At 37.3% G+C, this 27,519-nt stretch overlaps 1 protein-coding gene across 2 annotated transcripts in view; it reads right to left on the bottom strand.

The window, feature by feature from the left end:
* LOC149084943 (chloride channel protein 2-like) overlaps positions 1-27,519 on the bottom strand; it is a 424,727-nt gene that overhangs the window by 188,188 nt on the left and 209,020 nt on the right. For both annotated transcript variants that reach the window (XM_089232681.1, XM_089232680.1), the window contains 2 exons: positions 22,784-22,862; positions 14,629-14,754 (listed from right to left, as the gene is read on the bottom strand). In XM_089232681.1, coding sequence (XP_089088807.1) covers positions 14,629-14,754; positions 22,784-22,862 — 205 coding nt within the window. The remainder of the gene's footprint in view (positions 1-14,628; positions 14,755-22,783; positions 22,863-27,519) is intronic.

Here is a 27,519-nt window from a genome sequence, read left to right as displayed (position 1 = left end):
AGGATCTTCCTTCTCCAGCTGAACTGCTGATGGGCAGACGATTAAGATCCTTTATGACAACTCATCCTCATCAACTCAAGCCAAAGTTTTCTACAGCTGAAGCCAGTAAAATCTTGAAAACTAGACAAGCATATTAGAAGGAAAGATTTGACAAACATGCAATGCATCATCCTGAACTCAAACAAGGCTCAAGGGTCTGGTTCAAGAAAAGACCTTGTGAACCATGGCAACAAGGTGTCATAATCAAGACAGGATCGAAACCTCATTCCTATATCATCGAGGGAAAAGATGGAGGTACATATCGAAGAAATAGACACCCCAGAAGAGAAGACCGAACAACTAATGAGAAGATCACCAGAACAGTTGAAGATTTACACCCTTTAACAGCAGTTAAAAAGATGACATCTTCAACCTCAGATACAATTCCAGGAGCAGGTCAAATCCTGAGAAAGTCAGCGAGGACTGTAGTTAAACCCATACAATATAGAGAATAAATTGAATATTCACACACGCAACCATAAATGAACTATAATAGAACTTTAATGTCTACTACTTAATAACATTAACAGATGGCACCCCTGTCCTGCCTTGTGTTGCGTTTGTCGTGGTGATAATAATAATAAACGGCAGTCATGCTAACTGTGTAACGTTACCAATTGGGCCCCCGTGGAAATCTTTATTCTAGTCGTTGTAGTAATCTATGACTTGTAATCTATGTCCATCGCTATAGTTAGTGGACCAAACAGTAAATAGCCAAGCATCAATATATATCAATATAGTTTTTATAATTTTTAATTGGGCTGCTGTATTTTAGATATATATGACATCAATATTTGTTATGGGCATCTTTTTCTCAACCACCTCATTGGGCATTTTGCCTGTTGTGGTATTGTGTAGCCGGTCAATTTCTCGCACTCAACCTGTCTCGCTCAACTCGTCGTGCCTCAATTTGTCGCAGTGTCAATTCGTCGCGATACAAATTTGTTGTAGTGTCCATTCGTCGCGGTACAAATTTGTCGATGCTCCAATTCGTCGCGATACGAATTTGTCACAGCTCCAATTCGCCGCGATACAAATTTGTTGCAGCTCCAATTCGCCGCGATACAAATTCGTCGCAGCTCCAATTCGTAGCTGGACAAGTTCGCCGCCGTGTCAATTCGTCGTGATTTATAAATTAAAGCGCAGAATCAATTCGTCGAACTATTGATTCTTCACTGTACATGTTCCATGCGAGCTTGTATGTAGGTTTTTGTCTTACATGTGAAATAAAAACATGAACGCAGTTAACTGAAAATAATTATTTTTTGTCAATGCAGAAAGGTCATCAAAATTAAAATTACAATAACAATTACATTTAAAAATTTAACTGCATATAAAAGTTTAATTATATTTGAAAATTCAGTTATAAAAATTTTAAATGTTAAATAATTGATTTTTGCTGTGATAAAATTTCAATATCATGTGGAAAAATTTCGGTTTGTATGATATTCCTCAAATTACAGTGAGCCTATCTTTAACGGTAAATTTCAATCTGCTCAAGAGTTTCTCCCCACCCCCCTTCGAGAGTCACCAACATTTAGCATTGCAGTATCTCCATAAGAACCTGAAATATTCAATTAATTAATAATTCAATTAAATTAATATTTAATTCTCACCGTATAAGCCGCACTTCCTGCTTTTGTTGGGATTTCTATTTCTCACAGCGAAGGGAGTTGGGCGCAGATCAAGGGTAGAAATGTACAGTGCTTAAGAATGACGATTCGATGAAGTTTTCATAATGCCCACAGGATGAGCACCGACAAAGGCAATGTAATCACCAATAAGAAATATGACTATGGGTCAGTCGCATAGATATAAACTGAAGAGCCAAAAAAACTGGTACAGGCATGCGTATGCAAATAAAGATATGGAACCAATCAGAGTATGGCGCTGCGGTTGGCAATGCCTATATAACACAACAAGTGTCTGGCATAGTTGTTAGATCGGTTACTGCTGCTACAATGGCAGGTTATCGAGATTTAAGTGAGTTTGAACGTGGTGTTATAGTCGGCGCACGAGAGATGGGACATAGCATCTCCGAGGTAGCGATGCAATTTGGATTTTCACGAGTGTACCGTGAATATCGGGAATCCGGTAAAAAATTAAATCTATGACATCGCTGCGGCCGGAAAAAGATCATGCAAGAACGGGACTGACAAATACAAATACAAATACAACGCCACAACAGGCAAATTGCCCAACGAGGTGGCCGACCTAAGAACATCATGGATCACCGAGCCATTTTTTGGAGGCCCTACCTACTACTACTACTACTACAACAACACCCCCCCCCGCGGAACCCCCAACGAATCGGTACATGCGGGAATGTGCGTGTACGTGTACTGAAACCTGACGTGAAGTTTTGTTGTTTCTCTGTAATGCTTGTTATGTGTAGTGCTGCCATCTGCCACTAGTTTTTCTAACTATGAGTGAAGTGTTATGATTGAATGATTTATTGTTGTAGGACTGTTGCTCTCTGTGGCGAGACTTTTTAACGGGGAGATCGGCTCGCATTTGCGCCTTAAAGTTGGGAACCACAGAAAACCAACTTCAGCCGACCACCACTGTGGGGTTCGAATCCGGATCCTCACATCGCGAGTCCGTCACTATAACCACTCGACCACCACAGCGGCATCCCACCACAGCAAGAATCATCAAACGTGACAGACGTGCAACCCTTCCTCAAATTGCAGCAGATTTCAATGCTGGGCCATCAACAAGTGTCAGTGTGCAAACCATTCAACAAAACATCATCGATATGGGCTTTCGGAGCCGAAGGCCCACTCACGTACCCTTGATGACTGCACGACACAAAGCTTTACGTCTCGCCTGGGCCCAACAAGACTGATATTGGACTGTTGAGGACTGGAAACACGTTGCCTGGTCTGAGGAGTCTCGGTTCCAATTACTTCGAGCTGATGGACGTGTACGGGTATGGAGACAACCTCATGAATCCATGGACCCTACATGTCAACAGGAGACTGTTCAAGCTGGTGGAGGCTCTGTGATGGTATGGGGCGTGTGCAGTTGGCATGATATGGGACCCCTGATACGTCTAGATACGACTCTGGGATGCCTTGCAACGTACTGTTCAGAAGAGATCTTCACCCCCTCTTACTCCTACGGATTTATGGACAGCCCTGCAGGATTCATGGTGTCAATTACCTCCAGCACTACTTCAGACATTAGTCGAGTCCATGCCACGTCGTGTTGCGGCACTTCTGCGGGCTCGTGGAGGCCCTACACGATATTAGGCAGGTGTACCAGTTTTTTTGGCTCTTCAGCGTAATATAACCATTAATCTTATGTTTATAATCAGTCGCATATCTTTGGCTGTCTTGTTTGAATATTTTCACATAGTTTTCATTAGCGTCTAAGCTTTTGGTACAAGGTTGGTGTGCTTGGTCTACATATTTCTGTTGGCATAAACATGGAATATTGCAAAACCCAACGTGGAAATGATATGTTCGTTTACGTGTGTGTTTAAAAGTTTTTTCCCCCATAATTCATGTTCCGAAATTAGAAAAACTTTTAATGCAATTCAAAATGAATTAGCCTATTATTAATTTTCTTTATTTGAGTTTTTTGTTGTATCTTAAAGAGAGATACAGGTTATATGGATGACAAAAAATAAAGCAGTACTTTTTAAAATTAAATTGTTTGAATTCAATTTAAATTGCAATAAATTGAAATCTTCTCTTACCTATCTTTAAAAAAAAAGAAAAAAATTATGGTAGTTCAAAATACCATCACTTATTATTCTATAAATCATCATCGGGTTTTTACTGTGATATTCACATTATATAAGTGTTTAAATAAAATGGTGCTCAAAGCACTGAAAATAAAGGTTTAGAGATATTGTGGTGTTTTTATATGTATGATACAAATTGTTTTTAAAATTAAAATTATCCTAATAAATGCTGGCTATAATCAGAGGCGGATTTATAGTTTTCCCACCTGTGGGCTATTCAAACCTTGCCTCCCTCCTTCCTTTCTAATTCATGTTCTTGATCACCAATTACTTAATTTTTGTAACGCCCTTTCACTTGAACTTGTCATCAAGCCCGCGTAGCCCCTACCCACCTAGGAAATATACCTCTGAACATAATCTTACATGGTCTGTTAATGTTAATTCACTTGTATTGTAAGAAGAAATTGTTACTAATCGTTGACTAGAGCCGTATGAGTGTCATGTACATGAAGTTACATACATTGGGCTAATTAAAAGTCTGATTTCATTCTTTTTACTTGAGAGTTGTTACTTTAGAGTTGAAAAAAAAAATCAAAAATCGATCGACATTTGCAGTGGTGTCAGAGACAGAGATGCTGTTGGTGCCCAGGGTACTTTATGGAATAGGTATGAGCACCCAGAGAAATGATTCAGAAATCAAAATTTCCTACTTCAAGATCAAGACAAGAACCCACAAGTTCCAAAACTTCCGGCATCCTTGGCCAGTCAAAGGTGCCGACATGAAGAAAACATTGAGGAGGGGGGGGGCGCTGAAAATCGCTATTCATTCCGTTTATAAGGGACTCAAACCCGTACTCAGGAGGCGAAATGGTGCATTGCATTGTATATTCATGAGTTATTAGAGTTGGGGGGGGGGGGCTCAAATGACATCAGCCCCCAGTTTCTGGTGCCTATGGTCGGAGTGTTTGAATTTTATTTCGGTGTGATAATACAAAGTGATTTGAAATGTACATTGCATTGCAAAAAAATAATTTGAAAATAATACGTTTCGCAGCTGTTACACATAAAACTTGCATACATTTCATAAAAAAATTCCTTAAAGATATATTCTCTGCATGGATACATTTAATAGTGAATTACGGAAATCATGCTGGGGAGGAGGGGGGGGGGCACATTGATCGCAATTTATTATGTCGATGTGCACCCCCCAATGCCCCTCACTTCAAGAAATGGAAATCTCTACAGAAAGCGGGAAGCGCGGCCTATACGATGGAAACTAAATTTTCAAAATTTATTTGATCCCTATTTATTATTTGGGTGAGCTCCCAACGCCCCTCACTGCGAGAAATGGAAATCCCGACAAAAATGCGGCTTATATGGTAAAAATTAAATTTTAAAAATTTATTGGATCCCAATTTATTAACTTGGTCCTCCTTCCAATGTCCCTCGATAACTTCAATGAATACTTTCCTTCATTTGTTAAAAATTAAAACAGATGGGAAGGGGTTACACTTCCAATAAATGAGAAAAAAAATTAGTTCCATTTTTTACGCCTAAAGCAACTACCCTATTTATAAGATCACAACAAACATATGAATTTTAAAGCAATTCAAATTTGTTGCAACGAATTGACAATACAGCGACAAAATGAATCTGCGAAAAATTTGTACTGCGATGAATTGAGCTTGCGACAAATTTGTACTGCAATGAAATGAGCCTGCGACTAATTTGTACCGCGACGGAATGAGTCTGCGACAAATTTGTACCACGACGAGTTTGTAGCACGACGAATTGATGCTGCAACAAATTGAATGCGCCGAATTGACCTAGACCCGTGGTATTGTATTGTATTATCGAGAGGTGCTACTGTAGCATGTGCGTCTCATCTCATGCCAAAGAGGAGAATTTCAATATACACTTTCTTTCTAATATGATCTCTGAGGATATTCTACCAATGGTTGATATTCTGAAAAATATTGTACATTAATAAAAAAATATGATTTGATAACTTTGTGGTGCCCCTTTTCTCCTGATGCCCTAAGCAGGGTTGGCAGGTTTTTGACGGGTTAAACCATAGTCTCTCAAACTTTTTGTTCTATCGGCCCCTTCTTCAGAAATTTTTTTCCCTCATCGTCCCTCAACTCAAGTAAACCCATAAGTTCTCTCACCCATGCACACACACACTTAAAAAATTCAAAGTGTTTTTTAAAAAGAATTAAAATATCGAAATGAAATACTTTTATATGTTACAAAATCAATATCTGTTAATTTAGAATGGTTTTTGTAGTTTCTAACTGAAAATGTCTCTGGAAAGATTTCTTGTGCCTCTCAAAAAGTCAATCGTGCACGCTTTTGATAGCATGCAAAAAGTGTGTACGCTTTTGATAGGAAAAATCGCTTCACACAGGGAGCCTAAGTCCTCATCTCGCTAAAAATACCTGCCTTCCAATTTACATACTTACTATTAAAAACTTTAACCAGATATAATTCTCATGAGGCTCTTTTGGCACTATAAAGTCCCTAAGTCATACCCAGTGGTCCCATGCATCGAGAAAGCACCAATTAAGCCAAGTTTTACAGAATAAAACACGAACTTAAAATGTGCAGATCTGTGATTATACTTGTATATGGATCACATAAGTGGATCAACTGCATTGTTTGATGTACCATAGGAGCAAAAGAAATGCTACCAGATATCTAGATTGCAAATGAACTCGAAAATGTATCGGAAAGAAAAGGTATCCGATGATGGTGATTAACTAAAAATGAGGTACAGGTGCTTATGAATAATACTGTGGCTATGTGTTAAGGTTCAGCAGTTCCTCCTGAAGCAAGTTTGAGAAATTCTAAAAAGCAGTCAACAGGAGAGAATATCTTGGAATATTTTTAAAAGACTAGAACAAAAGGTAAAAATTAAAAGGTCTGTATTTTTTAAAAATTTGAAAGGATAAATTCAAAAACTGTGGTAGTAACATTGACTGGCTTCTCTTTGGCTTGCACAATTCTAACAAATGTGATGTAAAATTTATTAAAATTCTTGATTAAAAAAATTTTAAATCAAGTTTTAATGAAAAAGCTACAAAAATGTGTTACTTTGTAATTTTTAAGATAGAATTATATCAAGCACTGAAACAAAAATATGCAGAACAATAGAGAGGCTTGACGCTTCGTCTCAACTAAAAGCAGATGTATGATGTAGAATTGGTTTTGAGGATGTTGTCAGACTTTGCAAAATCAGAAAAAGCCGGGAGATTTCAAATAAATGAAGTGTGTGCTTAGAAAAATATTCATATCATATATATATTCCGGCTGAGATATTATTTACTTCTGAAATATTAAAATTTTATTCATTGTTTGTTTTTTTCAATTGATAGATTCAAGATGTGGTGAAATAGATTTATAGGGGATGACATGAAAAACATTTCAGTGATTAGGGCCTGCAAGCATCTTAATCCCGCCCTGGTTATTAAAACATAAAAATTAACTTATATGGACACCTTGTCTTTAAAAATCTGATTAAAAACTTGTTGCCATCTCTTTCAATGCCAACAAAAAAATATTCCCATGTTTCTAAGTGCACTATTCGCTGAGATATTTGAAGTAAAAGATTAGAGAAAAGTTGGGAAAAAGAACCACACAGAGGTGCTGACATGAAGAAAACATTGAGGGAACTGAAAATCTCCAATCATCCCATATATATGGAACTCAAGCCCATAGGCAGGAGGAGCAATGGTATGCTTCATATCCATGAATTGTTTTGGGGGAGGGCTCAGCTCCCTCACTAAATTTATTATGGGGAGCTCAAATGGCCTCAGCCCCAGTTTCTGGTGCTTATGGAACCACATAAATAAGGGAAAAAAGAATTGCCCATCAATTTAGCAGCAGAAAATTATGATATTCTGAAAAACCATGCAGAAGCAGATCTGTGTAAAATAAATATTTGGCTGAATAGTAATAAACTAGTCCTGAATCTTAATAAAATTACATATATCAACTTTCAACTTTATAATGATAATAGAGAACAATTGAAATTGCAGTGTCACAAATCAGGCTGTCCTTTTCATCATTGCGTATGCCCCACGATTTCTGAGGTTGATGAAATGAAATATCTGGGAATAACGTTAAATAGAAATCTTAAATGGAAATCCCACGCTAGTATAATCAGTAATAAACTAAAATATATCAATATAAGATTTTACCATCCGAAAAAAATTAATTTCAAGTGAATTTCTCCATACGCTTTATTTTGCATGGGTTTTCTCTATTTTACAATACGGTATATGTATCTGGGGCGGTGAATACAGATCTAATTTAAAACTAATAAAAAATAATTTAAGGAAAACCATCAATGTAATATATAGTCAATATTCTTATTCATCAAATATTGATTACAGTTCTGATTATAGATTTGATATACATAAACTTTATTTATATCGAGTTTTACTGTTTCTACAAAAAAACCAAACATGGTTCACATTGCGACACACTCCTATACAAACAAGACAATATGGATATTTATATGAGGTCATAAAACCTAAAAAGACACTTATTCAGAAGCAATTTTTATATTTAGCACCAAGATCTTATAACACATTAAGTAATGATATAAAATTCGAAAGAAACATAAACCACTTTAAAAAATTGCTTGTAGACTACATTAACTCCTGTTAACTCAATATAAAGAAACACCAATATCTGCCATGTGTTTAACTGTATTTCATTTTGTGAAATGAAACATTACTGGTGAAAATAATAACCATACCTTGTACTGTGGCCTACTGTTTGATCAACTTGTATTATTTATGTATATTTATGATGCTGTGTGTATTGTGTTTCAATAGCCTGTGTTTGCCAATCTATAAAATTATTTGTGGTTTGACCCTGGACAGATCATATATAGATGTCTTGGGTCTATTATGGATATTTGCTTTTGATTTCCCCCCCCCCCATCCCACTGTAATATGTTTTAAAAGTCTTTCTTATTACCCAAGTTTCTGGCATTTATTATCACACTTTTATTTGCCCTGTGATTTAGTTTCAATCAAGAAGCTATCTGAGTTGAGTAATTCCCTGTATATACTGTTATGATTAACATGAACTAACTCACATTCCTGTCTACCTGGTCTGGAGGTAAAAAACCTGGCCTATATGACCCTATTGTAAACCCTCCCAACCTATTCAGGTGAATCCCATTCCAATAAAGGCACCTATCAGTGAATGGATAAAGCTCCAAGAATGTGACCCCAAGAGAGGAGCACATCCTTATGTTAAAGTGGTGGATCCTATTCTCTCTCTCTTAGTCACCATATTTTCCCATGGCAGTCATTATTACCTCTGAACACTGGAACAATTCTTTCCACACACACACCTCTTTCCCACTGTAATTACTATCACCTATGAACTCCTCCCTTCCCTCCTGAATGGATAATAGTAAGTCCCAGTACACTGTGGCAGAGACTTGCTAGAATTTGCTCCTACCTGGTTCGTTCCCAACCACAAAACTACCCTCGCTTAGAACCTATACCCAGAAAAAATGTTTCAAACATTGTCTATCTTCTTCCCGGGAAGATAACATTTGCTAGAAACTAGAGATATGACAAATATTCTGCTGCTATTCGGTATTCTCTCCTTTTGCCGAATATTTGGTTCAACCAAATATCTGTAAATCCAAACATAACAAATTAGTTTTAAAAATTATATTAATTGGAATTTTTTCTATAAATTAAGAATTTACTGATTATATTTTATTTTGTGTATATCCCTTTCTGTAAAAGAGGTTATGTCAGTGAATTTCTAGGATAAGAAAAATATGAAACTGAAAGTAGAATCCAACTACAATAAGGTGGAATTGAGCATGAATTACACAAAACCTAGACAAGATATGTATTTTCAATTAAAAACACCAATTTTATTTATAATTGTGATGACTTTTAAGAAAATGGATATTCAGCCGCGGAATATTCTATATTCAGTTATTTGGCCAGATCACTATTCATCCCATCTATACTTGAAACCCTGGAAATCCCCTTACACACCTGGTACCCTAATTCTCTAACCACAGAATCCTAATAATTATGCCACTATCATCCCTCTCAACCTTTGTCTATAACCACCCATTCCCTCTCTATGTCTATATTCATAGAGATTACATATTTGTTTACAGGTGGCTCCATTATCCTGGGTTTGCCGAAACCCTAACTTTCTCCCATAATGCCTCAACCTCTAAGGTAGCCCTCTGTAAACAACTCTCACCCTTAAAACTAACTGCTACTATTTCACTAGACCAAGAAAAGTGTTCCATGCACTGCACGTCATTAATTTAAGTCGGCATACTAACACTAATGCTAAAGTTGCAGAAAAAAACTTAGCAAATTGTTTTTTTTTTTTTTTTTTGGGAGGGGGCAAATTGATTCTTTTGCACTTATTATTGTTTTTCTTTCCTCCTTTGATGAGTTTTGATGAGTAAATAAAATATAGTGTTACATATATATACAGGAAGGTAAGATGGAAGACGGAAAGAATGGGAAACCTGTTCCATTAATTTTTTCCTGCTCTATTATCTCAATAATAATAGATACCACTTTCTTAGATGTATCACTACTATTTCAATTGTATAATATCATCCAAATTTGTTGCTAAAAGCCTGTATGTTGAGGGGTAAAATTAAGTTAAATTCCTCAGTCAGAATTATATATAGTATTAAAAATGTAAATAAAAGATAATTTATGTATATATATTCTATGTTTTTTACTATCAATTCAAAAGCAATGTATAAATGTTCTAGATCTCAATAATAAATTATATTCTTGGCATTTCCTGCATACTTCTTAAAACTATATTTTGACTAATTTGTTCATAGATATCAAGGGATGGTCCAAAGAAATCCTGTCAAACAGAAGCAGATATAGAACGAGAACTAGAACTGGCTATTGATAATATAGAGCTAGATGAGAATATGACAGTAAGTTTTTGCTTTTTCTGTTTATTCAAACCCATTCTATATGCCTGTAGTTTTAAAACTTTTGCCACCTGCAACTCCCTTGCCTTAGTAATTTTTTATGTATGGCTTCCCAGAATAGTCTCACAAAGTACCACTTCATGGCATTGAATAGGCAGACACCGATATCAGGGTGTCAACCATCACGGAAAAGTCACGAAGTCCTATCCACCCCCCCGTTTTGCATGGTTTGTTAATAAATTCTATTCTGTTGACACAAAATGAAATGCATATGCCATTTCCACATCAACAATAGTGAAATCTCACAAATCTAGGGAAACGGAATAATATTGCAAACTAGAGTTCACGTTAATGCTGAGTTTTTGGAATAAGATGCCACAAATTTTCCATAAAGTAAGCCCAGGCAGTGCAGTCTTAATACATGGGTCCACTCAGGCACGGCCTGTGGCCTCAAGTGCTAAAGAGGGCAAGTGATGAGACATGGCGCTATGAATTTCGAGAGAAAGTATATAAATATATGATCCTCCAGATTATCACTTTGCCCATGGGCCCATGACGCTGTTAAGATGGCCCTGAGCTCAGGGCGTTCTTAGCAGGGTCATAAGCTCCAGAGGCTTATGCAGGTAGGGGGTCCCATATCTCCCAAATGACAATTAAAACGCAAAAATATTTTTATGAAAAGAATTAAAATATCATAAGAAAATATCTTTATATGTTACCAAATGAATATCTGTTAATTTAAAATGCTTTTTCTCCGAAAAGGTTTGTAACAAAAAATTTCTCTGGAAAGATTCCTTATGCCCCTCGATATGTCGATCCTGTGTACGCTCTTGATAGACCCAGGCCAATAAATAGGCTGGACAATCATGTCCCTGAACCGAACGGGAGCCCCAAACCCTCTTTTTCTCAGCCTAACCCTTTTGAGGGGACCCCTCTCATAGCATGACTTCTCAGGATGCCCCGGAGACCCGAGAAGTCATGCTGCAGCCTTGGTAGGCCCCCGGGCAAAGAGACTTTTCCAAGGCTCCCACCTAGATAAAAATACCTGCCTTCCAATTTGCATACTTACTCACGAAAACTGTAATCAGATGTACACATAATTTCCACGAGGTCCTCTTTGTACTTAAGATCCAGAGTCACTCCTGGATGGTCCCATGTGTCAAAAATGCACAGCGTGAGCCAAGTTCTACAGAATTAGGACATGAACTTAAATTGTGTAGAGCTATGAGTATAACTCACATATGGACAACATAGTCCAATGTAGGAGCAAAAGAAATGCTACCAGGTCTGCATCGCAAGTGAACTCGAAAATGTAACAGAAAAAAAAGGTACCCAATAATGGCCATTAACCAAAAAAAATAAGGTACTTCTGAATAATATTGTGGCTGTGTGTGTGCTAAGGTTCAGTGGTAGCTCCTGAAGCTGGTTCAGGAAATTCTAAAAAGCAGTTAATGGGAGAAAATATCTTGAAATATTTTTAAAAGATTAGAACAAAAGGCAAAAATCAAAGGTTTGTTTTTTTAGAAAATATGAAAGCAAAATTCTAAAAGAGTACATTTTGGCAAATTCAAAAACAGTGATAGTAACATCGACTTGCATTTCTTTGACCTGCTCAATTCTAACAAATAAAATGCAAAATTTATTAGAATTCTTAATTACCAAAAATATTGAATCAAGAAAAATTTTAATGAAAAAGCTACAGAAATGTAACTTTGTAATTTTGAAGCCAGAATTATGTCAAGCACTGAAGCAAAAACTTACTTGATGAGAGGCTTGATGCTTCATTTCTACTGAAAGTAGAAGCAGATGTGTGTTCACGTAGCATAGGTTTTGAAGATGTCAAGGACTTCGCAAAAGAAAAAGCAGGAGTTGGGGAGGAACCTTTCAAATAAATGAAGTGTGTGCTTGGAAATACTGTAATATTCACATCTGCTATATTGGTAACGGTTGGCAGAAAAACGTCAAATGGCATTTTATATTTTTAAACATAAAATTTCATTTGATGTTTTTTTATGTTTTTTTTTTTCAATGCGGATAGATAGATGGGAACATGGCCCCCACATGCTGGAGCAGGGCCCCTACGCTGAGAATTTTTGCTTGCCCCAAAGGCCAGACTTTCAAAACCCCCTTTATGATGAATTTATAGCATGAAAAAACAAATTATGAAAATTGTCCCAGGCCCTGTCAGTCCCATCCTTGTGGGGTCCATGAATGGAAAATATAGTGCGCATGATGCCTGGAGGGGAATCTGCAATATCCAATATTGCCAATACTCCCAACAAAAAAGCGAAACCCGAAAGTAAAAATTTATAGCCTTCAAATGCAAAAAATCGTTGAACTGTCAATGGAATGGTGGGGAAGGGGAACGGGCACCAAAATGACTCAAGTGCTTAGGGCGTTCAAGTGTCTTAATCTGGCCTTGTTTTTAAGTAAAATGCTGCAAAGGAACTTGACCGTTTGCCCTGTATAGTTATATACAAATTAATTCCGTTCTATCATTTCATATTTCTCTCTCTAAAATTCGCATAATGTCACATTTCCAAAATTGTGGTTTGATATAAAGTATCATTCCATTTTTTTTACATTTATTGCATTCAACCAGTGTTTCCCAAAGTGGGTGATAGGACTATTCAAGGGGGCGATACCAGCTACAGACATGATTATGGGCAACGAATGGGCATAAGGAGGATGAGAGGAAAAAATAAATTCTCAAAAACTCTGACCCTTTTCCCAAGAAAGCCTTCGTAGATATCCTTGCCTATGGACAAAAAAAAAATAAACTAAGAATACTGCACACAGTAGTTGTACTTGTTTCATCTGTTAAGGAAACAAAGCTAAAGTGTTTTTTTCCCTTTGAATATGCACTGTACATTCCAGATGTATTGTAACTGTAATTGATTTATAAAGCCTGTTTTTGCAGATTTCAAACACCATCTGGGAATGAAAGGTCCAGCATCCCCCTGGGACTGGTTTTGCTAATGACTGGTCATTATAGGATCCCTCACAAAAGTGTGGCTGGTATCAGTGTTCTTGTTTCAGGGCTCTGAGACGATTCTCATTTTTTTTTCACATTATAAATTCAATACAGCTGTGGTCCACCAAAGAGCCTAGCCTCGGGACCCTGTGGCAGGATGTGAGTAGGGGGCCATGATTTAAACATCACAGTTCATTCACCTATGGCTATGGTCTTTTTGTATGCTGTTTTTTGTTTAAATAAAAGAACCGCTTAGAAAACAGACGCAAACATCAATGGTCAACAACTCGTTGCGACGCTCACTTTGAGGAATACTGTCATAATGGAGAAATTTTGTAATGTATTCATGCAAGTTCGTGAATTGCTTAAACCCAAAGATAACGTGTGTGGAAGTGCCAAAATATGAATTACAGATGAGCAGTATCGAATTTTCATGCAAAAAGTCACATATCTAAAGTGTGTTTGTTACACAATGGATGAACTTCCATTTCATGGTTCCAACATGCATATCAGTTTCAGCCACCTCGTTTGGCAATTTGTCTCTTGTGGCTTTTGTGTTTGTATTTGTAATTTTGATATAGTGTCTGAAAAGAAATGAATGTAATGCAGAAGATGTTGAATCCACACTGTAAGTTACTTATAGTAAGTACAATATATTTCTTTTTTTATCAAAATTTTGATGTTTCGACATCCTCTTATATTGCCGATTTTCATGATTTAAGTAAGGCACTTGGGCAGTACTATCTATCAGATGCGCTGACGTGAAAAAAATATTGCCTATAGAAATATGGATGTAAAATATAACCAAAATACAGCAACCCAATAAAAAAAAATCTAGTTTTAAACTTCCAAATACCAATACCCAACAACGTATGTAGAAGATATTATGGGGGTTAAAACATTGATGGTACTTTAAAGTATCATCAGTACTGTGAAAGGGTTAATGAAAATTCCAAAATTTCTAACCTTCATCCTTGAACCATACTGCAAGTAATCGCCAAACCATTGCTCCACAACAAGCAGCAAAAAACCCTCGATAATAATTTCTCACAGCAAAAAAGACGGATGTAACTTCTATGCTAAACAGTACACCTATAAATGGTTAAAAAAATTATTTTTTAAATGTTAGTCTCCCTTTTTTAGTAATAGAAAAATCAACAGTCACCAAATTTGAAATAATAAAATACCTGGAGCAAAATAAAGACTGGGAAAATAAACAGATATAGTTAACATATAATTCTGTTTTGAAATATTTTCTTGGACTTTCTTTATTGGCTCATTTAATCATTCTTGTTGCATCACAGTCATTTTCTCTACACAAGAGCTGATAAGATCAGGACTGGCTTTCATTGCTGGCATTAGATCTATCTGGTACAAAAAGCTTCGAAGATGTTTTGATCATGATCCAGGAAAACAATAACATCTCGTATCCATGTGTCAGTTGCATTATAAAAGAAGTGTTTTGAAAGTAAGACGAGTGCATTATAAGGCGAATAACTGCTTCAAGGTGTTGAAGTCCAGATACTGACAGCATCAGCAAACTGTAAGACCAAACTGGTTCATTTAAATAGGCCCTCTAAATCAGGGTAGCACAAACTTTTCAGTCTGTAGGCCAGATATGCTAACGGATGTCATTCTTGGGCCAAAAACCAATGTACCTATTGAGGTGTGTGTACTGATACTTTTTCTCATTTAAGTTTTTCTCCCAATTTCTGACTTTATACAATGTCTTGAATGGTAATGATTAGAGTTAGAATTTTTGGATGAGAAATATTTTTTTTCCTTGCTACACCATCTCGTCTTCCACTGAAAGACTTATGCAAGATCGAGAAAAAAAAAAGAATTTTAGAGTTTATAACATCCGTACACAATGACAACGGAGCCGTGGGTGCTCCAGCACCTCCAGGATTGATTCAGAAATTAAAATTTCCTATATGAAACTGAAATGGTGCATCCACAGGTTTGAAGCATTTCAGAACCCCTGTTTGTACATTCGTCCTAGTTGACATACCAATTCCTTCTCCCTCTTTCTTCATGCTAAAGACAAAATTTTACGAAGTAGACCTGTTGCATGCTAGTCTTGTCCTCAAGGTTTCCTGGTGATCCTTTAAGTTCTCCTTCAACTGTCCTCTTCCTCCTCAGAAATAGCATGGCAGTAAGTTGATATATAATTTTGGTTAATTAAATTGATTTATCATTCATGTTATTATGTGTTCAAGTAGTGCTGCTATCTGTCATCGAATCTGGAAGCAAGGTTAAGCAAGTTGGTTTTTGAGGAGGTTCAACTATATATATAAAATTAGAAGAAAAGATGAAAAATACAAAAATGTGTATTTTTTGTATTTTTAATCTTTTCATTTTTCTTCAAATTTTATAATTTCTAGTTATGTGTATACAGTTGCCTTTGGCGCTATACTCTAGCTTTTGAGATGTTTTAATTTTGAATTTTCAATGCATTTAGTTTTTAATTCAGTTTCTCTTTTAGAATGTATGTTAAATATATATATATATATATATATATATATATATATATATATATATATATATATATATATATATTTATATTTAACAATTATAAAAATATCGTTTTTTTATGTATGAAAACAGAAAACAAATTAATTATGTGAACTGGAAAGCAAAAAATGAACAATGAAAATTTCAAAAATAAAAAAAATAGAATTCAAAAATTAAAAAAATAGAATTCAAAAATGAAAAAAGTTATAGCCAATGTGCCAATGTCTAGGGCTCTGAACGAGGGGGGGGGGGACACACCCTGACATTGGCTTAACACAGAACGTTTCTGAGAGCATATCCGCATATCCTACTACTACTAAACCAGACATGCACCTCGTCCATATTCCTCTGCGGAACCTCTAACGAATAGGTACATGTTGGAATGTGTGTGTATGTATAGTGAACCTTGCGTGAAGTTTGTTTCCGTGTAATGCTTGTTATGTGTAGTGTTGCCATCTGCAATCAATTTTTTAAACTATGAGTTTTTCCTCAACTCACAGTGCATGAAGTGTAACAAATGAATAATTATACCGTTGTAGGCCTGTTGCTCTCTGCGGTGAGACTTTTTAATGGGGAGATTTTTCGCGTCGGTTTTTAATGGAGATAATGATATTCGATATACAGATGTTGCATGGGGTAATAAAACCCTCAACGTTATTCAAGTAGAAGACGTGGAGGTCCTAAATCTTCTAAGAAATGTATGTGCAAGCAAAGCACCAGGACCAGATGATATCTATCCCAGGGTCCTCAGGGAATGTGCTAATGAATTGTTGGGTCCAGTCGCAGAGATATACAGGAGTAGTGTTGCTGAGGGTATCGTCCCAAGGGATTGGAAACTTGCTAACGTTGTTCCAATATTTAAGAAGGGCAGTAGAGAAGCTGTGTCCAATTATCGTCCAGTGAGTTTGACGAGCTCCCTCTCGAAAATTTTGAAAATTATCATCAAAAGGCAATTTGTGAGAATAATGTATTGTCGGATAATCAGCATGCGTTCAGGAAGGGAAAGACATGTGTAACTAACATCCTTTGCTTCTATGATCATGTGACTAAGGCTTTGGGTAAGAGCAAAAATGTAGATGTTGTTTACCTTGATTTCCAGAAGGCATTCGATCGGGTCCAACATGGTAAACTCTTGAAGCGTTTACACGAGATTGGAATTGGGGGCAACTTGCTGAATTGGATAGAATCGTGGCTAAGCGATAGGTCGCAACGAGTTATGGTGAACAGGGAATTCTCTGGTTGGACAGACGTCACAAATGGAGTTCCTCAAGGAAGTGTCCTTGGCCCCATACTTTTTTCACTTTTTATAGATAAACTCGATCAGGGTATCGATGGGATTACTAGCAAATTCGCAGATGATGTGAAGCTAATGGGGGTAATCGGGAATGAAAGCGATAGGGAGTTGCTCCAGACCAACTTAAACAAGATTGCAGCATGGGCAAATGAATGGAGCATGACGTTTAGCGTAGATAAGTGCATAGTGTAACGTATCGGGATCCGATCCCTCTACGTTAATGGTGGTCTTGTCGTTATGTGGGAAATTCCTTCTTATTTTAGACCCCAGGGACCTCTCAGTTACCGGAAACCACCCGAGGACCCACTGGCGAACCGGTAAGGGCCAGAGTGTTCGATTAGTTCGGCAGTCGGCGGGTGGGGTCTTTCGGCTGTCGAACGAGAACGGGCCAGAGGTCGGGCTACTGATGTCCCACATAAATTAATTTCCCTCATGACGACGATGCCGCTATTTTCGTGGAGGGGTTTGATCCAATATATGTATAGTTGGGCGAGGCTTAGCCCAGTTTAAATTATTTTTATCGAAGAACCTCCCGGGGGAGTTGTTGCAAGTCTCGTTGTGGGGATACGAAAATATAGTGTTGTACTCACTTATTTTCGGCGGGGGGCTGCAGACCTCCGTCGGAACAATTCATTTCATATTGTTATGTTAGTAATGTTTACATAATCGGGAGAGTCTGATCAGCTCTCCGGATTATGTCATGTTGCCAGATTCCAATGTAATTAAATTGTAATGTTTATAATAGTGACGCATGAATATGCAAATTCGATAATTTTGTTGAGGCGAAAAGGCCATGCGAGGACATGTGGTCCCAAACTTCTTGTAAAAGGGGAGTATAAATTCCTCCCTCTTTGTCTCTCACATTGCGTTCGTCTAATCTTGTTCTGTTCAACTGAAGCCCTCTAGTAGGACGGTTCACCGTCTTACTACCGTACCTATTGGCCTTAGGCTGAATTGTTAAAATGCAATAATCTACATTATTTGAATCCGTTTTCCGGCAGGTCCGGAATCAAAATATAAAACAATCTTCACAGTCAAAGTTCTTCATTGCTGATCGAGGTGGTCCGGCCCTCAACCGAGAGGCCCCCGGAGCTGATCAAGGTGGTTCGGCCCTCAACCGAGAGGCCCCCTGGAGCTGATCAAGGTGGTTCGGCCCTCAACCAAGAGGCCCCCCGGAGCTGAGCAAGGTGGTCCGGCCCTCAACCGAGAGGCCCCCAGGAACTGATCAAGGTGTTCCGGTTCTCAACTGAGAAAACTCCTCTGGTATTTACGGAAAAGCTAACAACATCGGATGTCCGATCACTGCACAAGTTGACTGTTGTTGATCATCAATTGGTGAGCCAGTATCTTTACTGTTAACGTCAAATAGAGGGCTCCAAGATATACTAATCCATTGTTAAAATTAACTAACCCATATAATTGAATAAATAATAATATTTCATGCGAAAGTTTGTTTCTAATCATTTTCCACTTGTCGTTTGCCACTTTATTGCTGGATATTTCGAACCGGGCAAGCAACTCCCATAAGGGACGTTGCAATAGTCACTCATTTTGGTTCAAACAACCCACGGTTCTCTTATGAGTTGAATGGTGTCACTATCCCGGATGCAACTAGAGTTACCAATTTGGGAATTCTCATTGACGAGCGACTTAAGTTTTCTGAACATTGTTCAGCGGTGATCAAAAAAGCGAATAGAATGCTTGTGGTCTCATTTTCAAAAAGGTCTCTTCGCGTTCTCCTAAAGTCATTCTTCCGCTTTTTCGAGGCTTAGTTCGTCCCGGACTGGAGTATGCTGTAAGGTTTTGGAGACCATACCTACAGAGGGACATAGACTTGGTTGAAGGGGTGCAGAGAAGAGCTGCGCGTGTCCTTATTGGCACACAGGGCTTGAGTTATGAAGAGAGACTTCATTTTTTGAAAATGTTTACATTGGATGAACACGGGTGTCGAGGAGATATGATCGAATTGTTCAAAATTTTCAATGGGATGGATAGGATGGACCATGAACTTTTAGTACACCGCCAATCGACTGCTTTTACAAGGGGACACCAGTATTGATTGGTGAGGGACAATGCAAGGTTATGGTTACTATTCAAAAAATCAAAGCCAAAACAAATGTCAAGTTTATGAAATAGCCAAGTAGCAGTCAATATATAAAATATAAAAATAGATGCAGGCGGTGCAAGTGCATACCATGCGCTAGTCCTAGTTGAGCCGGGTTGTGCTCAAAGTGAAAAGTTGTAGTTATTTGTGAGGAGGAAGTAAGTCCAAGGTGTAAGGATGAAACCTGTTACATATTAAAATTTTTTTGAGATTATTCAAAGCATTTTTAAAATCATTGGCATTATTATAGATATGTTTGATGTGAGAAACTTGAGAAAATGGAAGGATTGAGATATTCGTTGCCCCGGTACTCTAGTGGTCTAGGGCATTCACCCGGAAAGTGAAAGGACATGGGTCCGATTCCCCACAAGGGCAGTTGAAAATTTTCTCTTTCCAAAATATATCTTCCCATCTGCCAGCTGTTAAAAACATTTGTATTGATAGTGGAGAGTGACATCATCTTCGGATAAGTTGCCATCTGGTGGTATTGTCAGCAATTGTGAGCTTTGGCTTGAATTGTGTCTGACCGTCCATGTATGGTCCTTTTCAGTGCACACGAGCTATAAAGAACTATTGAGATATTCGTTGCCCCTGTAGTCTAGTGCGTTCACCCGGAAAGTGAAAGGACATGGGTTCGATCCCTGCAGGGACAGTTAATTTTCTCTTTCCAAAATGTATCTTCACATCAGCCAGCTGTTAAAAACCTTTGTAAGACCATATTGTTAGCAATGTTTATTTTTAAGTCAGGAAATCAGCTTGATTATTGTTGTGATTAGTTTTTTTCAGATTTAATGTGCTAGGATAGACTTGCTGGCTGATTTCCTGAAAGGTGTTGTAGTTGAAGATTACTAAATCATCAATGTATCTGAAACCTAAAATATTAAGAGAAATTAAATTTTTGTTTTCAAAGTAATGTAAGAAAATATTTGCAAAAGCACTTGAAAGACAACTCCCCATAAGAATCCCTGTGGTTTGTTTATACAAGCAAATACCATTAAAAAGATCGTTCTCATATACAAAAATACAAAATTTTGCAATATTCAACCATTCGTGTTTTTCCATTTTTATGTTTTGTTCAAAGTTGTTGCAGAGAAATTCACAGATGTTAAGAATCTCGTTATGTGGAATGCTAGTGAAAAGATTTTCAAAATCAAATGTCTCAATGGATTTAATTTTATCTGTTTTGGGAAGTTCCAAAACTTTGACATTATTGTTGATAATGCCGGATTTGCTGTTTTTAATTTCTTTAAGAAGATTATGAAGCAATTTGAAGAATTTAAAACCAATTTTATGATTGTAGCTATTTGTGTTGCATGTCACAAATCTGAGTTTAATTGGATTTTTGTGAAATTTGACAGTAGCAAAGAGATATGGAAATTTAAGATTGCAATTTTCAATTTTCAATCAGAAAGAAAAGTTCTTTTTATCAAAGCTGATATTCTCACTAATCACATTCAATGAGACACATATGCCATTATTTTTCTTCCAGAAACCAAAAAAATCGCAGTGGACACCAAAATAAGTAGCACAGAAAAGAAATAAAATGGCTGAAGTATTAGAAAAGGCCCTAACAGAATTTGAGTAAAGAAAAACATCAGTAGTCCCTGGTTAAAAAAAAATTTGACCAAAGCATCCAGATTATGGATCTGCTGGAATTTGGGAGGTCCTACACATAGGTGGAGATAGACTTGGAAGTCTGGGGGGGCACGGTCATTATTGCTGGGGGCACGATGATGGCAATTCATCAATACATATATGCATTAGATAAGTTGACTTCACCTTTGATGCTGGGGGCAATGTCCCCCCCCCCCCCCCGTATCTCAGCCCATGGTCCTACAGTACCTTGCAAAAAGTGTGGTTGTCAGGAAAGCCATAGATATTCAGGGACAACCAGACCAACCCCTGGAGTTCTGAGCTACAAGGGGCCTCATGAATGGGATAATTAGATTCAGAACGATTAAACTCAAATCCTCAGATGTTAATCTGTCTGCATCTGCAAACCCATGGTATTGCCCTGGCCATCGCTAGAATATAGAACAATGTTGGGTCTTGTTTGGCACACAAGCAAATTTGGAAGAAAGTCAATCCAAATCTATATATTTGTATACAGAATATACTTGCCCACTCAGATCACCCAGATATAAATACAATAAAACTGGGAAGTAGGAGAATGGTAGCTAAAGTTAGGAGTTCTAACAAATGACCAAATCACTCCAATTTTCTTTCATATACAGTAAAATCTCCTCTAATGGCCACCTCTGAACAACAGTAATCACCGAACAATGGCCACATTTTGTTGGAACTGAACATGTCCCATAGACTTAACATTACAAGAAACCTCCGAACAATGATTTCTGAATAATGGCCACTTTGGGCAGAGTTTGGAAAAAAATATGCATATGGCTATGAGAAAAATAATTTTCAAGCTGATTTTTAAGAGATTTTCCAGCTCCTTGAACTTTATGGGGGGATTATGTATGCTTTCTTTTTTTGGGTACAAATGCTAGACGGGTATATTGAAGGCAGTGGAGAGGAAAAAATCTTGAGATAATATAGGGACAACAAAAGAGACCCATTGTTAAACAAGAATGTATGTCAGCGTCTGTCTTCAGCTATCGGATTGGACTCAGGAATGTCTTGGAAAGGTCTAGTTCATAGTTTCATAAACTTTTTGTTCCATCTCCCACCTTTAACATTTTTTTGTTCTCATCGCCCCCAACTCAGGCCAACCCATAGGATCCTATACTAAACCTGTAGCTTCTGCCACCCCTTGGATCATTCCATTCACTTTGAGGAACACTGGTCTAGTTGAAGGTCCAGTGTGAACAAAGAACTATTTGGGGTTGCTGTACACTGTCTTGGTCTATATCAGTTTCCCTTGCTTGTTGTGTTCTACCTAAGCACTGCAACCCTGAATTTTAGAATGTCATAATGGTGCTGTAGATCAATTAATCAGTTATTATAATTTTATCAAAATATAATCATATATTTTAATATAATCAATTACAGAACTATCGTAATCAGTTACAGAATGGTTTGTCATTTCACATGTTATGTACGTGGATTGCAAATTTTAATTGGTTTTTTCCAGAAAAATAAGACTACCTCCCCAATAACAGTCACCTCCCATTAGTGGCCGTTGTTGGGAGATTTTACTGTATATATATTTTTTGCAACATTAAAAAAAGTTTAAAATTTAACAAACTCACCTCCAATTGGAGAAGCAAATGAGCAGGCTACTCCTACTGCACATGCAGCTGCCAGCATTTCACTCGTGCGTGATTCATTCTGTGTGAACAAAAGAAATTGGGTACTTAAATAAGTTGCATATTTTTATTGTACTGATTTCATGAAAAAAAAGTCAATTAGCCAACTGGTAGTCAAGTGGCTAGCACACTAGTCTTTGGCTGTATCTAGGTTAGAATCTCAGTTTGGGCATGCATGTGCTTTTAACTAACAATAACAATTTTCCTGGACAGATTGATTGCCACACAGATCTCTTAAAGTATGTCTACATGCATATGCTGAACATTGTCTTTGGCTGGTTTGCTGGGATTTCTCATCCATGTGTACAATTGTCACAAAATAGTTCATCGTGAACCAAGTAATGCACACTAGATAAATGCCATACTTAGGAGGCTTTGCCAAAGATGGATTCAACAAAAGCACTTGTGTTACCTCTCCTTGATTTTGCACAGCCTGCAGTTGGAACTGGGTTGTAAGTGGAGAAGGGGAAAAAGGCAAAGAAAAAACATGTGAATCTGCAAAACAAAACCATTGCAAACTGGGGTCAGGATGAGTATGTTCTACCTAAACAAAGGGATTTTTTTTTCAAAATTTCAAATTTTTCTAGTGATGAAAACATTCAATAGACTACCAACTTTTCTTTTATTGTCCAAGCAAGAGATATTTTTCGTTTTTAAATTACAAAGAAATTGATGATATCCTGTAATACTTTTTTCTATAAAATGTTTCAAATCTTTTTCTACACAAATGTGGACAGCCTATGTTTGCCCAAAAAGCATTGAAAAAAACTTGTTTTTTCTGCTGAAAGAGGTTTTTCCCAGTATTGGTTCTGTCTTATAATTCCTTCACAGGCTAATTTTGGACTGTAATGACGACTACTTATCATATTGGGGTGCACAACATGTCTTTCCAGAATAAATCAATGATGGTATAGTACTTTTTAATTGAACTTTTTGACATCTCTCAGTTTTTTGAATATGAACTCTATATCCTGAACTTGATAGTTAGGAATGCAGAAAGGTACTACTTCATCTGTCCTTGTCAGGAAACTTTCCTGACACAGGGGTACAACAAAAATGGCGACATGACCGCAGCAAAAATTGCTACCGCAGGGAGTCCCCCATCGACGGGTTAGCGCACCAACCTCTCGACGAGTATAAAAAAAAAAAAAAACAAGCCTGCCATTCGGAATCGGCAATAAATTGTAGGTCCCGGTCTAATTAGCCCTCATGTGCAGAAAATGACCGTGGTGCGACAAAAATGATCAAATGATTAATTCTGTTACTTTAGTTTTTTTGTTATATGGGAAATATAACAAAACATTTTTTGGTCATGTTTAGGCCCCAGGGACTGCTCAGCTACAGAAAACCATCCGGAAGTTCTGCTGGCGTACCGTCACGAGCCAGAAGTTTGCTTAGTCCTACGGCTGTAGGGTGGGGTCTTGCAGTCGTTTGACGAGGACGGAACCAAGGTCGGGCGGCTGATGTCCCACCAAAATTTATTTCTCATGTAACATTTAATTAACTATTATTTTGTGTGGGGATTCTCCCTGTGGAGATATCGCATGACCTCTTTGAATTATTATATTTTTTACTTACCTGTTTCGACGGTTGGCTGCAGACTTCCGCCGGAATAATTATTTGTTGTGTTTTCTGTGTTTAATATGGAGGGTGTGATCGGAGAGCCTGGCCAGTTTGCCTGATTACATTTAGTGTTGCCACTTAAAATTTTGAACTTCTTTTTGAATGCAAATTATTTTTGTGTGATTTTTTCAATTTTTATCGAGAGACGGAGTGTTGCCGGTAGACGAATAGTACTAAATTAAAACCGGTTCCAGATGTATAAAAGAGCATCTCTCGTTCTCACTTAATCACATTCAAGTATTAACTTCTTGCTTCCGCTACTTGAGTAGCTAACTCTCGTTATTGTCGGCTTCGGTCATGAAACTTCAAAATAATGTTATGAAACAAATAATTATTTTTCTCGTTCCCGGCGGGTCCGGTGAAGATGTTTTTATGAAAGCTTAATTACTATATAAAGAGTCTTGCAGTTCAACCCATGACTGGTTGCCCTCTCTAGCTGATGAAACCTTAAAGGGTTTTGTTCCTGATGAAACTTCTAGTCTAATGCTATAGAAACGTCCAGTACCTCTACTATCTTTGAAGTTCAACTGGCTGGGCTCCGATAGATTTTCATCAATGATTGCTGGGAGATCTATCTGAAATTTGTTGCCGGCGACTTGCTTTGAACCTTGGGACACTGTTCTTCAGCTGATTTCAATTATGTGAATGGATATCATGTCTAATGCATCCTCTTGGTCTGCGAGAAGAAAGGTGATGTCCGGCTAAATGGACATGGACTTCTATGGTGAGATCCACCCTTTTTATAACTAAAAATTATGTTTGAATAAGCGACATCGATGATGTTTGAATAAGCAAAAAAGTTTTTTTTATGAATGAGTCTAGCTTAATGTAAAATAACTATTAATGTAATAAAGCAATTGAAGTGATACAAAACAACTTGTTTTTATTTCCCGCTTGTTGTCTTCCTTAACTCAGGATATTTTGTACCGGGCATGTAACCCCAATAAAGGGATGTTACACTGAGCATCTTCACACTGACTGTGAAGTAGACGTTCTCCATCGTATGTATGTACGATTATTTTTATGTGCTAATGCTTAACTGAATTTTCCCATGATACTGGTAGTTCGTATTTTAATTAGTATTTACAAATTTAAACTTTTAGTACGTTGATTGAGGCTCAGTGTCGTTAGGTAATTTAAATTGCTTTAAATATGGATGAAAGTGGTCATTGCACTGGCTTTGCTTCCATAGGTTCTATCCCGGAATTTGATATGTCGAAACCGAATTCATTCAAACTGTATTCCGAGCGGTTGCAGTTTTTCTTGGAAGCAAATGATATTGAGATCCCAGAAAGGAAACATGCTACCCTCTCAGCCGTGTGTGGGATAAAGACATTGGGTATTATTCACACCCTTGTTTCCCCATAGAAAATGTCGGATTTGGGTTTTGATGAAATCGTAAAACTGCTAAAAAATCATTTTTGTCCACAATCATCTGACATATTTAAGCATTTCAAATTCCATAAACGTGTGCAAGGAAAAGTGGAATCCTTTAATTCCTATGTAACCGAGTTAAGGAGGCTTGCTGAAGATTGTAATTTTGGAGAAACATTATCCGAGCATTTATGTGATCAATTAGTTTGTGGGATCAAAGATGAGGATTTGCAAAGAAGGCTACTTGCTGAGACGACACTATCATTAGAAATGGCAGTTTCCACGGCTTTGGCAGCTGAAACTGCTGCATCTCAATCAAAATTAATCCACTCGTAAACCTTAGGGAACTGTGAAAATTCATATTTTGTTGATCAAATCAAACGCATTCATTCAGATGGTGTTTCAAAAAGTCCTTCTTTATAGCAACCAAGAATTTTCAAAATGTAACAAAAAATAAATTGATTTGTCATAGTTGCGGTGGGTCCCACAAGCACTCAGAATGTAAATTTCAAACTGCAATATGCCATAGCTGTGGTATTCAAGGCCACATTAAAAAAATATGTCAAAAAAAGCCTAACAAGAGAACTTCAATGCATGCAAATGAAATATGTATTCAAGAGGAATATACAGTAGACTCTCTGTAACTCGACACCCTAAAAGTATCAACAAACATGTCGACTTAAGCGGATGTCGAGTTAGCGGGTTTCGCTCTAAATTTTTTCTGATCGTTTTTGTGTACATAATTATATGCATTCAAACAACTTGATTAAATAAAATGCTAATTCTCTCATTAATTTTAATTTGGGGTTGTTTCATAATAGAATCAAAGCATATAAAAAAATTTACCTCATGAAAAATAATCAACTATACTTGTTTTTCTTGCCGAAGAGAAAACAAAAATTCTTCTACTGTAACATTATCATTTAGGCTCCCGCGGAAATGGTCCTTATTCTAGTCATTTTTAATAGATTTTAATTTGTTTTACCTTTTTGTTTCCTGGATCAATTGGCAGAATTGTGTCCGCCGATCTGCAGCGTCTTTATTTTGGTTGCAAGATTCTGTGTTATATTTTTTACAATATTTCCTTTTCTCTCATGAAGTTATGTAAAGTGGACGCAAGCTCAATACCGCACGTTTGATCTTGTGATTGGTTCTTTCATGAAGCATTGTGGGTAAGCTCCTGTATAAAAACCAGATAGAGATCTGCACGAACACCTACTTCCTCCGACTAACTTCCTGTCTTCATTACTAAGGCGTCATGCCCTGTTGAGGTGTGAGCCAGAATCTCTCAGTTAAAACAATGTGTTAAATTTGGAAAGGTGTGCCTTTGGCACCTCACCCATCTCATCGCTTGACTTCATGTGATAGTACAACCTTGTCGTGATCCCGTCGCTTACGGATTGATTAGTGGCCAGACCGGCTACCCTTGGACGTCGCCTCCACTTTCCTATGCAGTGGCTGACCTGTAGCCTCAACACATGTTTCGAGAGACAAAACCGTCTGAACCTGGTGTCGGGATGTCTCCTGCCGTTACGTAGAGAAGGCCATTGATTGACTGAGACATCTTGGAGTGTCTTGTGGACGATGTAAATTAATGTGCGAATACCTGGACATAGCGGTGAGAGCGTTCTATTTTATTGTCTCATTATAATGTCTGAGAGAAAAGGCTAATTGTGATAATT

Source organism: Pholcus phalangioides, unplaced genomic scaffold (genome assembly GCF_987345545.1).
Source record: "Pholcus phalangioides strain wild (caught in Gottingen) unplaced genomic scaffold, Ppha-v1.0 ptg000007l_1, whole genome shotgun sequence".
Taxonomy (NCBI): Eukaryota; Metazoa; Arthropoda; class Arachnida; order Araneae; family Pholcidae; genus Pholcus; species Pholcus phalangioides.
This window is presented reverse-complemented; position numbering and strand designations above follow the sequence as displayed.